Source organism: Sus scrofa, chromosome 4 (assembly GCF_000003025.6).
Source record: "Sus scrofa isolate TJ Tabasco breed Duroc chromosome 4, Sscrofa11.1, whole genome shotgun sequence".
NCBI classification, from domain to species: domain Eukaryota; kingdom Metazoa; phylum Chordata; class Mammalia; order Artiodactyla; family Suidae; genus Sus; species Sus scrofa.
In genome coordinates, this window is record NC_010446.5 from 109,661,667 (window position 1) to 109,674,661 (window position 12,995).

Genomic DNA, 12,995 nt, shown 5'->3' on the forward strand with positions numbered 1-12,995 from the left:
GCGGAGACTTCTGTGCAGCCAGGAGAAATCCCAGGAGTAGACTGAGGCTGGCAAGGCCCGTCAGCCCCAGGAAGGCGCTGTTTCACCCATCTGTCACCACCCTCTTGGGAGAGAGGCACCACGCAGGCTGGGAGGTGGAGGGAGGTTGCTGTGGGGGACCATTTGGTCCAAGCTTCTCACTTACAAAAGTCATCCTATCAATGCAAATATGACGATTAAAAACTTTCTCCATGATCTCCAGTTGAGGTTTGGATGTTTAAAATACCATTTAGGTGTAATCCATTGAAATATAACAGTTTTTGTGAGCGTGTTCAGCTTTTTTTTTTTTTCTTTTAATCTACAAAAAGCCTAAAAATAATGACAGTGGCCCAGTTCTGTCTTATTCCTGGCAAACAGGCAGTATTGGTCTTAGGGAAGATAAGTGAGGCTTCAAGAAGCCACCTAATGCCAGGACTTACTCCCTGGCATCATGCTTGTCTCCCTGACCGCGGAAACCTCAAACTCCAAGGCTGCCCTCCGTCGTCCAAGTCCTGGGACATTCTCCCTCCTCCTCTGCCCCAGGCCACCCCAGACCCCTCACCTCCCCCTGGATGCTGCCTGAGGCCGCCCCCCTCCACGTCATCTCCCACCCCACAGCCCTGCCCCTTCCCTGCCGGGGACCACTGTGCACCGCCAAAGACCCAGAAAGCCCCTGCCACAGCCTCTTCACTGCCCTGAGTCCCTCAGCTCGTTTGTCCTTGGGCACAGCTGGGAAAGACCCCAGGAGATGCCCCCGGAAGGGCCTGTCAACAGGACCCCTTCGGCAGCTCCTGGTGGAGAACAGCCACCCCCTCACTCCCTCTCCCCCTCACCCCCTCTGCTCCCACTGATGAAGTGTCACAGGCAAGCCTGCAGCTTCAGGCTCTCAGAGACGTGCCACCTGACTCTGCGGCCCCTCTGCTCGCTGTGGGCGGGGTGACCGGATAGGGCGGGGGCGGGGCTAGGTACTGACCCGGCCCCGCCCCCTCCTAAGGCCTTCGAGAGCTCAGCTCCCATCCAGGCTTAGAGCTCGGTCTGTCTATGGAGGGGCCAGGCTGGCTGTGGTTTAGAAAAGCGAAGCCTAGCCGATTGTACTGTCCCCTGGAGGGGAAAAAAAATGTCAAAAAGAAGGGGTGCAGAGAGAAAGGAAAGAGAGAGCCAACGTGCACGGCTCGCAGCCGAGCACAGTCCAGGGACCCAGCGCTGGGGTCTCCCCAAGAGGCTGATCTGCCTGGACCCCACAGCTCCTCCCAGCAGCGTGGCTGAGAAAAACCTCTTATATACGCCCCTGGGGGTTCATTCTGACCCCTGTGATGTTTGTATTTCCTGTGCGGCCTCTCTCCACCTCAGGACGGGCTGCGGGGACCTGGGAGCACGAGTGGTCTATTCACTGACATCTGGGGTCCTAGCGGAGGGTCCCCGGCCACGCAGCCGCTCTCCGGGCGCTGGTCAGGTGTGGCGCCTCTAAGACGGAGGATGGGACTCTGGGCGGTGGTTCCTCCCCAACATATCGGCAACCTCAGGCCCCTCAGACCTCCGGGGTGCCCTCTGCCTATTCCACTAACCTCCTTCTCTTGACGGCAGCCAGGCCTTCCTCCGCAGAGCCCCTGAGCTGCTCTCACGGGGCCAATAATCTCTACTCAATCCCACGCCAAGCCCTTGCTCCCCAGGCACTGGTTTCCTCCTGCACGGGTCTCCCCGCCCTACGTGCTCTTTCCCCAGAAAGATGCAGAGCGGCCAACAGGACCGCCAGACAGGTCTTGCTTTTAAAACCTGGCCTGGGCTTGAAATGGCCGATTCCCCGCGAAAGTCTCCACCCATCACAGCGTCCCCTCCCTCCCCCACCCCTGTGGCCCCAGCTCTGCCCGACACACCACGTGACTCACATCCATCCCCCCCCACCCCGCCAGCGGGGCAGGGATTCACCACCCAAAGAAAGCCAGGCATTGCAGAATGTAGTATTTATTGAGAATCACCTACCCCAAAACCTCATTTATGTGTGTACATGCATAAATGTGTGCGCGCACACGCGTGTGTACATGTGTGTACGTGGCGGGGGTGGGGGGCGACAGCGAGGTTTGTAGTCAGGGTGCCTTCAGATGGCCTTGGCCAGCCCCACGCGGTTGTTGGCTCTGTCAAAGACGCTGTAATACTCCTGGATGAAGACAACTCCCAGGATCCAGTGCTGAGACTTACTGTCACCCTGGAAGCCACTGGTGCAGAAGCCCTGGTCCTGGGAAAGAAGAGGGTGGCATGGAGCTGGCCCCAACCCCTGTGGCTGCGCCTGAGGATAGGCCTTTCCCGTCCCCTCCCTCCTGTCACTCTCCCATCTATCATCTCCTCGCATCCTTGAAATCACTTCTCAGGTAAGCATACAAGTATCAGACTCACCCACTCGACAATGAAGAAATCAAGACTCCACAATCCAGGATCACCTGGTGGTCCCAGCCGCCTGCCCCCCACCCTCCTGCTCTCAGCCCCTGTGGCCCCTGATGACCAGCCTGGGGCCTAAGGCTTTGCCTGTTTGGGACCAAGGCCAGAAGGCCAGTGGAGACAACAGTCCAGTCCCCACAAAGTCCAGGCTGTTAAGAAAAATCCTGGACAAAGCCCCAGCCCCAGGGCTCAGGAGCTAGCTCAGCAGACCGAGGTTCCTACAGGTGACCTTGTCCTGCCCACTCCACCCACTCGCCAGGCACTGGGCTCTGCCCTTTCTGGGCTCCATTTCTCCCAAGATGAGGCTGTGGCACCACAGATGAGGCCCAAGGACAACAGGGCCCCATTCCGAAGGGCCAGTTGGTAGGAGGGCACACCTGCTTTCTCCATCTAGGCCGTGTCACCCATCACCGGGCGGGGGGAAGGGGCTGGGGGAGCCTCATACCTGGTTGGTGTAGGCGGAGGGGGGCAGGGGGTACATTCTGCCGCTGATCTCAAAGACCACGGTGGGCATGCTGCTCAGGCTGCCGCAGTCGATGTCAAACTGGAGACCAGAGAGAGGGCCTCTTAGAAGGGCAGGGGTGTGAGTTGATTGCCAGAGGCAAAGTCCCAGACGGGACCTCTTCGTCTGCCCTGGCGCCAAGCAGTGGGGAGGGGCCCGCTACTCAGAGGAACCCCACCCACCCACCCCCCGCCACCCAGGAGGTGCTCAAACCTCAAAGGAGTCACATGAAGGGGACAGTCAGCCCAGAGACAGACTCTAATGGGAGACAAAGAGGGCTTGGTGTCCGTGTCCCCGCTCCATGCCCAGCCAGAGCTCCCAAGGACGTCAGGAGCTCTTAGCGGTCAGGGGGCAGCGGGGAGACCATGAGTGGAGGGGGACCAGAGGGCATCAAAGCTCTGAGAGTCAGGGATGTATGAGCCTCCCTGGGGACAGAGGTCAGACCACAGCTGCTACGTGAGACGTGGGAGCTCCAATAGCAAGTGGGCGCCCCGAAGGCCTCCAGGGAATCCCACCCCCGCAGGGCAGTGGGCCCCTCCCCATCTCCTTTGGCATTTCTTCCAGGTGCAAAGGGGTTCTCTCCTGGGGGCAGGGGTCTGGGGAGGTGGGAAGAAGGGTCCGGCCTCACCTCGCCATACTGGCTCTCTGTGGCTCCAATGGCCATCTGGATGTTGAGGATGTCACTGCTGGGCCCAGCCAGCATGGAGGTGCCCGTGTCCAGGATGGCCTGACAGCCACCATTACAGGCCACCACCACACCATTGATGGTGACACTGCAGAGAGAAACAGGATGGCCTCGCAGCGCATCCAGCCTCCAGCCCTGCCTCCCTGGGTCCCTCCTGGCCTCCCCTGCCAGGATCCTTGGCAGGAAGGAAGCCCAGCCTCCCCAGACCCTTTCTGAGCTCAGAGCAAAGACCCGAAACCATTTTCTCCCAACTCTGTGGCTAAATAGAAGCTGCCCTGCCTTCTCTCTCTCTTTTGTTTTTTTTTTTTTTGTTTGTTTGTTTGTTTTTGTTTTGTTTTCCCACTGTACAGCAAGAGGGTCAGGTTATCCTTACATGTATACATTACAATTACAGTTTTTCCCCCACCCTTTCTTCTGTTGCAACATGAGTATCTAGACATAGTTCTCAATGCTATTCAGCAGGATCTCCTTGTAAGTCTATTCTAAGTGCCCTGCCTTCTATGGGACAGAAACATCAATGAAACAATGAAGTCACACATTTTTTAAGGAGTGGAATGAGTACTGCACTAGTTGCCCAAAAATCTGGTTTCAAGTTTTTTCCTGCTCTATTTACTTGCTGCAAGTTCCCCAACATTCCTGCACTCAGGCGTTCCCGTCTGCAAACTGGGTGCAGCAGCGCCCCTTCCTTGACTTCCTCGTGGAAGTGAGGTTCAAACTCGATGTTAGCGAACCACAAAATGAGGAGAGTCACGGCGCTGCCCTCCCAGGGTTTGGTGAGGAATAAACGGGCAGTCCCGTTCTCACCCAGCACCAGTGCCTGGCAGGGAGCAGAGCTGGAGAAGCACGCTAGTCTGATTCATAAAGTTAAGGAAATGTTGGGTGTTCTCACTGACAAAGGCCATTGGCCCTGGAGCATCTAATTCAGACTCAAGTGTGATGGTCTGATGAGGTACCAGACGGACACCCGGGCCCTCATATGCCTACACCTGGAGTCAGCCAGGCGGGGCCATGGCTACTGCTCACCCACCTGTCCACGGTGAACTGCCAGTACAACTGCATGGTCACGGGCACCCAGTGCAGGGATCCCGTGTAGTAGGACGGGTCAATGGCCCCCAGCGTGAGCATGCTCCCCTCGTCATTCCTGAAACCAAGGAAAGGCACGCTGTGGCCGCCAACTCCTCCGCTCTGGGAGGAAGTACCCCAGCCCCACACAGCCCTCCCTCCTCCCCCCACCTCCCGGCAGATGCACTTCAGACCCTGACCCCAAACCCCACCGCCACCCCAAAAGCTTCAGATGATCTCTCCCAGGAAGTTCCCAGGAACGAGCCCGACTAAGATTCACAAGGACATGTGTTCAATCCCTGGCCTCCCTCAGTGGGTTAAGGATCTGGCATGGCCATGATCTGTGGTGTAGGTTGCCGACGAGGCTCGGATCCCGTGTTGCTCCGTCTGTGGTGTAGGCTGGCAGCTGTAGCTCTGATTCAACCCCTAGCCTGGGAACCTTCATGTGCTGCGGGTGCAGCCCTAAAAAGCAGGAAAAAAAAAAAGTTCTCCCAGCCCCCCTAGTACTCCAGGCTATTCTTCTGTGTCAGCTGTAGCATCCTTTCTCTCTAAGATCTGCGGTGTCCCCCCCCCCACCGCCCCCAAGGAGAGGCAGCTCTGGCACCGAAAGCATGGCCATTACCGCGTGGGAGAGGTTAGGAAGTAACCCTCCATGCGGGTCATGTGACCACCAGGCTCTGCCCAGGCCACTCTCAGGTGCTCCCAGCCGGGCACTGTGCCCCTGCCTCCCACCACCCAAGCCAGAAATGCTCCCAGCCCCTGGGTCACAAGTAGGGGAAGGGTCTTCAACAGGGTCCCACGTCCTTTGGATTAAAGCTGCCACCCCAGCCTCAACCCACTCTGAGGCTCTGTCTCACGGTCAGGACACATCAGCACGCTGTAGGTTACCTGCTTCCCACCCTGCAGCTCTGGTCCCGAGGCCCCCTCCAGGTCTGGCACATGCCATCCCCACTGCCTAAAATTCCATGTCTGCCTGTCTCCCCTGGACAGCTCCCTCTTAGCCTCAGTGAAGCTTCTCCGGGCCACCCTCACACTCACACCTCATCAGACTGGGCTTCCTCTTACTCTCAAGGCTTCCGTGCACCCAGATCTCCCTGCAGGGCCGGCCCTCAGCACAACTGTCATCAGGGCTGTGTGCCTCACTGTGTGCTGTTTCCCCTGCTAATACGTTAACTCCAGTTTGTCTTGTTCGCTGATGTATCCCCATCAGTGTCAACTGAGTGAATGAATGAATGAGTGAGTGAATGAATGAATGAGTGAGTGAATGAATGAATGAGTGAGTGAATGAATGAATGAGTGAGTGAATGAATGAATGAGTGAATGAATGAATGAATAGGTGAATGAATGAAGGCACCTATTTGCCCCTTGCCTGGGTTCCCCTGACCTCAGCCACCCAACTCCTTCTCCTGGGTGCGGTCCCCTCCTCCATGCCCTACATCCACCCCTCCATCGAGCCAGGCTGCACCCATCAGGTGGCATGGGCAACCCTGGACTGGGAGTCAGGAGCCTCATCCGCCAGTTCCCAGGGTGATTGTCCCTCCCAGGCCTCAGTGTCCTGCATATTGACAGGAAAAGGTGGCCTGCCCTAAAAGTCTGAGAATCTCAGTGGCATCAGCAAATGATGACTCAGGCCTGCCACTTTGGAAAAAAGACATTAAAAGCCCCAATGCAGAGATGGGATCAGACTTCCTTTTTTATTTCTTTATTTACTTTTGCTTTTTAGGGCCACACCTGCAGCATATGGACGTTCCCAGGCTAGGGGTCAAATCGGAGCTGCAGAAGCCGGCCTGCGCCACAGCCACAGGAACGCTGGATCCGAGCCGTGTCTGCGACCTACACCACAGCTCACGGCAACACCGGATCCACCAAGCAAGGCCAGTTATCGAACCCACGTCCTCATGGATACTAGTCAGGTTCGCTACTGCTGAGCCATAACGGGAACTCCCCAGACTTCTTTTTTTAAAAGCCAGAAAGGAAAGTCAAATTCTGGCCCAGGGGACTCTGGCTGCATCAACAACCATGCTGGGGACCTTCAGACAAGAGGTGGGAGGTGCCTGGCAACAAGAGAGGTTTGCTCGGACACTGGGGAACACCCCAAGGGGTGGGTGTGCCTTAGCCACCGGGCCCTGCCGGGCCCTGCCGGGCCATGGCAGTCCGTCCCGGGCCAGGTGCAGCTCCTACCTGCTCATGTAAACCGCGAACAGGTCCTGGGCCACCAGGTGCCTGTGCATCATGTTGTCAAACACAGGCACCGTGTACTCAGAGGCGAGCTCGGGGTAGCCCAGCCCCAGGATGCCGTCAAACTCCGAGTAGGTGAAGATGTCACTGGGCTCCTGGGTGCTCAGGCCCACGGTCTGGTGGGCGTCCACGATGCCGGCGACCTGCAAGACAGGCAGCGTGACCACCAGGGGCCTATGGCCAGAGGACCGGCAGAGGACCCGGGTCCGTGTCTGAGGCCGCCTGGCCTCCTACAGGCAGCAGAGGTCAGAGGAGCCTAAGACCGAAAAGCCTAAAGGAGGAAAGCCCAGCCCAGGGCTGTGGTTTATGAGGGAACCCACCGATGAGGCAGGAGCAAGGGGCGCCCTTGTCCAGGGGGCCGAGATGCTCCCTGACTTGAAAACAGATGCCATTCCAGGACTTACAAAGAGTGTCAGATATATGAGTCAGACATTCAACTCCCACTGTCACCAGCTGTGTGACTCCAGGCAAGTTATCAGCTCATCGGAGCCTCCGGTCCCTCCTCTGAACAGTGGGGATAAGAATATCTTCCCCAAAGGGCTGTTGGAAGAGCTAAATTTAAAATGAGATCACACGTGTGACGCTGAGCACAGGCTCGGGATTCTGGACTAACTACGGCAAAGCCAAGAGAAAAAAGGGTTGGGAAGATGGAACTGGACCCAGAGAAGCCGCTTGGCTGGGACTCTAGGGATGACATGGGAGGGAGGCGGGGAAGGGAGCGAGGGACAGCCCAAGGTGGCTGCGGGCAGAAATCCCCCCCAGAGTCCTTCCCCACTGGGCCACCCACAGGGGCAGGACCCAGTTGGCCTCTCGACAGTGGCCCAGGTGCAGCCCTGAGCCAGGGCGTCTGGGTGGAAAGTGGCTGGGGGGGCGGAAAGGCGAGTGCTGGCTGGCCTGAAGCCCCACTCACCATGACGGTGTCGTAGCCCAGAAAGCCCTGAATGCTGCCCGTGCCGTACTGGATGGACAGGGGCTTGTCCAGGTTCTGGAAGGTGGATGACTTGCTCGGGTTGAAGCGGTGGTGGTTTTCTGGAACACAGACCCAGGGTGAGGGGGGCCCATTGCATCTTCTTGTCACTTGGCAGTGCCCGCCAGGGCCGAGTCCTCACCGGCCTCATAAGAATATGGCCTAAATCCTAACCCTTCTCTTTACTGAAAATGAGCACCCTCTTGATGCCAAGAGCAACTCTCTGGATCCCACAGAGCTCCGTCAAGACAATTGTTCTTTGCTGCTCAACCCACCTTCTGACCCCCAGGGCTACCTTCAGAGCTTCCCAACAAACAAACAAAAGAAAGGAAGAAGAAAGCCATTCTGGGGTTTCCAGGGACCAGCTTCTACCAGCTTTGTGATCTCAGGAGAGTCTCTTTGCTTCTTTGAGCCCTGGTTTCCTCAGCTAGGAAGTGGGAATAAAAACACCAACTTCCAAAAAAAAAAAAAAGGACATGGCTGAGCAGTAAGGAAACCAACTAGCATCCATGAGGATGCAGGTTCAATCCCTGGCCTTACACAGTGGGTTAAGGATCCATCATCGCTGTGAGCTGTGGTGTGGGTCACAGACGTGGCTCAGATCCCATGTTGCTGTGGCCGTGGTGTGGGCCTGCAGCTGCAGCTCCGATTCAACCCCTAGCCTAGGAACTTCCACATGCTGAGGGTATAGCCCTAAAAATACAAAACAAAACAAAACAAACAAAAAAACTCAAAAACACACCAACCTCATGGGATTGCTGGAGAAATAAATTATTTACATATATTAAATATGTACTCATCATCTCTCCATTTATTCTCCCAGCTCCCACTGGCATGTCATAGCCCCATTTTATAGAAAGAAAAACCAGGGACCCAGGAGAATAAGCAGTCTGCCTTGGCTCCTGATACAGCCAAAAAAAAAAAGTCAAAAAACCCACAAAAACAAAATTCCCTCATTTCTGGCTGGTGCCTTATGAGATAGACGTATGATGTGCACTCCTTCCCAGTCTGTGGCCAGATGGGAGGTTGAACGGGGAGACAGGACACACCCAGGAGGCTGGGCATGTCCAAGCAAACTCTCCTGCGCACCCACAATTTCCTCTGTGCCCCCCACCACGGCTGGCAGAGCAGGGGTGGGGCAGTGGGCAGGGCGGAGGGTCACTCACGGCAGGCATCGCTCTTGCAGTAGACAGAGGGCACCCAGAGTTCGGAGGAGCCGGTGTCAAACACCACGGTGAACTCCTGGGGTGGGGTCCCGATGTAGATCTTCCCAAAGTACTGAGTCTGAGGACAGACGGAGCCAGGTCAGGGGCAGAGCACTGTGGGGCGAGGGCTGGAACTCAGCACAGAGCCCGCTCAGCTCCCCAGGCCCCAGGCTTCCTGCCCACAGACCTGGTGGGTCCAGGCGCAAGACACAAAGGAGGGTCCCTGGGGAGGGGAGGGTTCTCCATCCTTGGCCCCCACACTGGGCTCCCACCCCTGCCCGCCCCCTCCACAACCCTGCTGGAATCAGCTCCCCCAAACAGACGGCGAGACCAAAACGTAAGGCCTGCCTGATGGGCAGGGGCGGGGCGGGGCGGGGGGTGACCAGCTGGGTACAGGCCCCGGACCCAAGCTGTCCCAGCCACACCCCGTTTCCAGCTCTCCCCACGTGCCAGGACTGGGCTGGGCAGAGGTGGGGATGACCTGGGTAAGGAAACAAGGGCAAGAGTGACAGAGGACAGAGAGACGGGCTCCAGAAAGGAAGAGGGCACAGCGGGGGCTCCATCCCCGTCCAGCCCAGCCTCATACACAGAGTCCCTGGGCCCAGAGAGACGAGTGTGAGGTTGGGTGTGAGTTTGGATCTGAGAACAGAGCGTGCACCCCCGCGGGTCGCTGTCTTCAGAAAGGCCGTCTGAGCTTAGACCCTTGAGGGCGAGGGGAGGGGTTTTGCAGGGCCTGGGGGCTGCCCAGTGGCAGGGGACAGCCTCACAGCCCCCGGGGCTCCATGGTTTCTAGAAGAGGGATGGGGCGGGGCGTCCCCCACCCTGGTTGGGGAGCGCTACCAAAAGGCTGGCCGAGCCACTCACATCGAGGTAGTTGGTCAGGGGCTCACTGGCCACCTCCCCGAAGCTGGAGTACTTGCTGCTGAGGGCATACGGCTGTTTCTGCAGAAAGTCCTCCAGGAGCCCACGCTCCTTTAGCTCCTTTCTCAGAGACTTGCCTTTGCGCAGAGGGACCCTGAGGAGAGGGGGAGAATTAAGGACGAGGCGGGCATCTCCCAGGGCTGCCCAGCCCCCAAGCAGGACTCAGAGACTCTGGCTCCATAAGCTGCTGCCTCTCTTCTGTATCCTCACCCAAAGGGACAACTGTGCTCTCCGTAGGTTCGCAAGCCACGTCGGCCGACGAAACACAGTGTTCCCTGCCCTTTCCTACTCCCTTCTCTCTCTTTTAATGTTGGTGGAGACTCAAACGGTGTATTTTATAACCCACTAATGGAAGGTTGCAGCTCCAAGCTTTGAAAGATACTAAGCATATTCTCATTCAGTCTCCAAATTCATGCCGTGGACCTACTATGTGCCAGGCACTGTATGCGGCCCAGAAGTCACTATAGAGGAAAGGGTACAGTCCTTACCCTCCAGGAACACACTGTCTGGGGAGGAAAATGGTGCCCCCCACGCTCTGGGACATGCTATGCCAATGCTCCTTTGCTAACCCCTGTTCTCTGCTCTCTGGGCAGCCTAACGGGGGTAGAAATTCCTCAAAAGGTTTCAGCACAGAGCGTGAGTTCCCCTGGAGCTTCTGTCAGAGTTTAGATGCCATGGTAGAGTCGGAAGATGAGCAGCAAGAGAATCAAGAAGGGAAAGAGCAGGAGTTCCCGTCGTGGCTCAGTGGTTAACGAATCCAACTAGGAAGCATGAGGTTGCGGGTTCGATCCCTGGCCTCGCTCAGTGGGTTAAGGATCTGGCGTTTCCATGAGCTGTGGTGTAGGTTGCAGACATGGCTCAGATCCTGTGTTGCTGTGGCTCTGGCAAAGGCCAGAGCTGTAGCTCCGATTAGATCCCTAGCCTGGGAACCTCCATATGCCATAGGAGCGGCCCTAAAAAAAAAAAAAAGAAGAAGAAGAAGAAGGGGAAGAGCAGGGCTGCCTGGGACCCCGTCTCCGGCACCTGCTGGCTCCCTAAGACCCTCTGAGCTGCAGCTTCTTCCCTGGAAAACAGCTTACCTCTTCTTTCCGGCCACTCTGGGGGCCCTGCCTCAGACCAGCCGAGTGGTTTAACCTCTCTGGCTTCTCGTTTCCTCTCCTGCAGATGGAAGGGCTGTAGAGTGTGATTCCCCAGCCCTCACCACCACCCCCAGCTCTTAGTCACATGGTTCCACCTCTGTGGCTTTGTTTTCAGGATCCTGGAGGCTACAGGTGTGAACGTGCTTTGAGAGGGATAAGATGGTGATGGGTTTAAGACCCATAAAGAAAATGGGTTTTCTCATGTTGTCCACATCCCACACGCAGCCCACGTGGAACAGCCTAGCATGGGAACTGAGGTCTCCCCTCTGGCCCCTCCTGCCCCCAGCCTTCACATGCGACTTCAGCTGGGACCTGATCTGTACATGGAAAGTTCTCCAGACATTTCTCAGCCCTTGTCTCTGATGAGAGAAAAGGACTTTGGCTCAAAAGGAAGGAGGCTGGACTGAACTCCAGGGAACAAGCCCACAGCTGCCCGTTCCCGTGTCCCTCCCACGTCCAAGCCCCAAGTGCTTTCTCAACTCCGTTTCCCGATCAGCTCAGGATCCACGGGCTGAGGGCCTGGTGACTCCCACAGTAGCAGCGGTGACTCTGCTGAGCTGTCCTATCCCAGCGCGCAGCCCAGAGAGCCTCCCTCCATAGAAACGAGCATCACGCAGGCTCCAACCACCACGGAAAGCTCCACCCCACTCCTGCCTCCGAGGCCACCAGATGCCTGGCTCCTGGAAGGACTTCACTTTAGGGACCCCCACAAGCAGTCCCCACTGGTCAAAGGCACCAGACTCATCTCAGGGACCCTGCTGCCCAGGCCTGGATTCAGGTTTCCCCAGGCCCAGGGCTCAGCACGTCTTGAGCCTGGGCACCAGCGGCAGTGTGCTGTCATGGCAAGAGGGCCAGTGCCCCTGGGACCAAGTCCGGCTCCTCCACTTCTGACCTTGCGGCCTTGAGCAGCTCAGGGACCCTCCCTGAACAACAGCCTCTTTATCTGTAAAATGCAAATAACAACATCTATCTAACGCTTGAAGGCTGGTGACTGGATAGGTCAGGACCTAGTAGCAAGCAGCTCAATCAGTATCAGTTATTTTTGGAGAAGAACCTGAGAACATTGCCCACCAAGGACATGGCGCAGCAGGGGCCTTTATTTTGCTTAACAGGTGCCTACATCGCCCTCACAGTGTGCCAGGCACTGTTCAGGGCGTTTTACAAATACTAACCCGTATACTCCTCACGACAACCCTGAGATGGACGCGTCCATCCTCCTAATTTTACAAGCGTGTGTTACGTTAGTGATGGAGCTGGGGACCAGATCTCTGGCTGTTTGACCCCAGAAGCCATGCCCTTAATCTCCCAGCCACCTGTCCGACCCCTGTTCTTGGCCACCACACCCTGAGGAGGAGCCAACGCTTTAGAAGGAAAGGTCCCCGAATACAAAGCTAAGGCTGCCCAGGATCGATTCCTCCTGGGAATCTGCAGCCTCACCTCGAGGATGCCCCAGGGGGCCCGATGGCGGCAGACCAGGGAGAGACCCGCCCAACGAGGTTGCATGCGAAGCCTGTCCCCTCCCCTGGGACCTGACGCCCACCTGGTGATCCCACTGCCCTGGGAGAGCGCGAGGACCGCAAGGAGCACCACGAGACACCGCATCCTGGACCTGGGCCCGACTGCCGCTCCAGCCAGCGCCCACTCCCACCGGCTTTATAGAGGGCGCGGGGTTCCCTCTGGCAGGGAGCCCAGTCTGTGGAGATAGCCCCTAACTCCAGGCCACGCCACAAACACATTAAGATAGCACCCAGGCTGCGAAACACCAGCGCTGATAAGGGCCCCAAGTTCCCACCCTGGGGACTTCAAAGCTGAAGGGTACACGTGC

General features: G+C 57.2%; 1 protein-coding gene across 1 annotated transcript; it reads right to left on the reverse strand.

Annotated features, from left to right (window-relative positions):
* Positions 2,025 to 12,772, reverse strand: CYM (chymosin). The gene is made up of 9 exons (XM_021090799.1): positions 12,711 to 12,772; positions 9,975 to 10,125; positions 9,072 to 9,189; positions 7,849 to 7,967; positions 6,882 to 7,081; positions 4,666 to 4,779; positions 3,582 to 3,726; positions 2,897 to 2,995; positions 2,025 to 2,251 (listed from the first exon to the last, which is right to left on the reverse strand). Exons 1-9 carry the CDS (start codon positions 12,770 to 12,772, stop codon positions 2,114 to 2,116), a joined length of 1,146 nt encoding a protein of 381 aa, XP_020946458.1. The 3' UTR covers positions 2,025 to 2,113.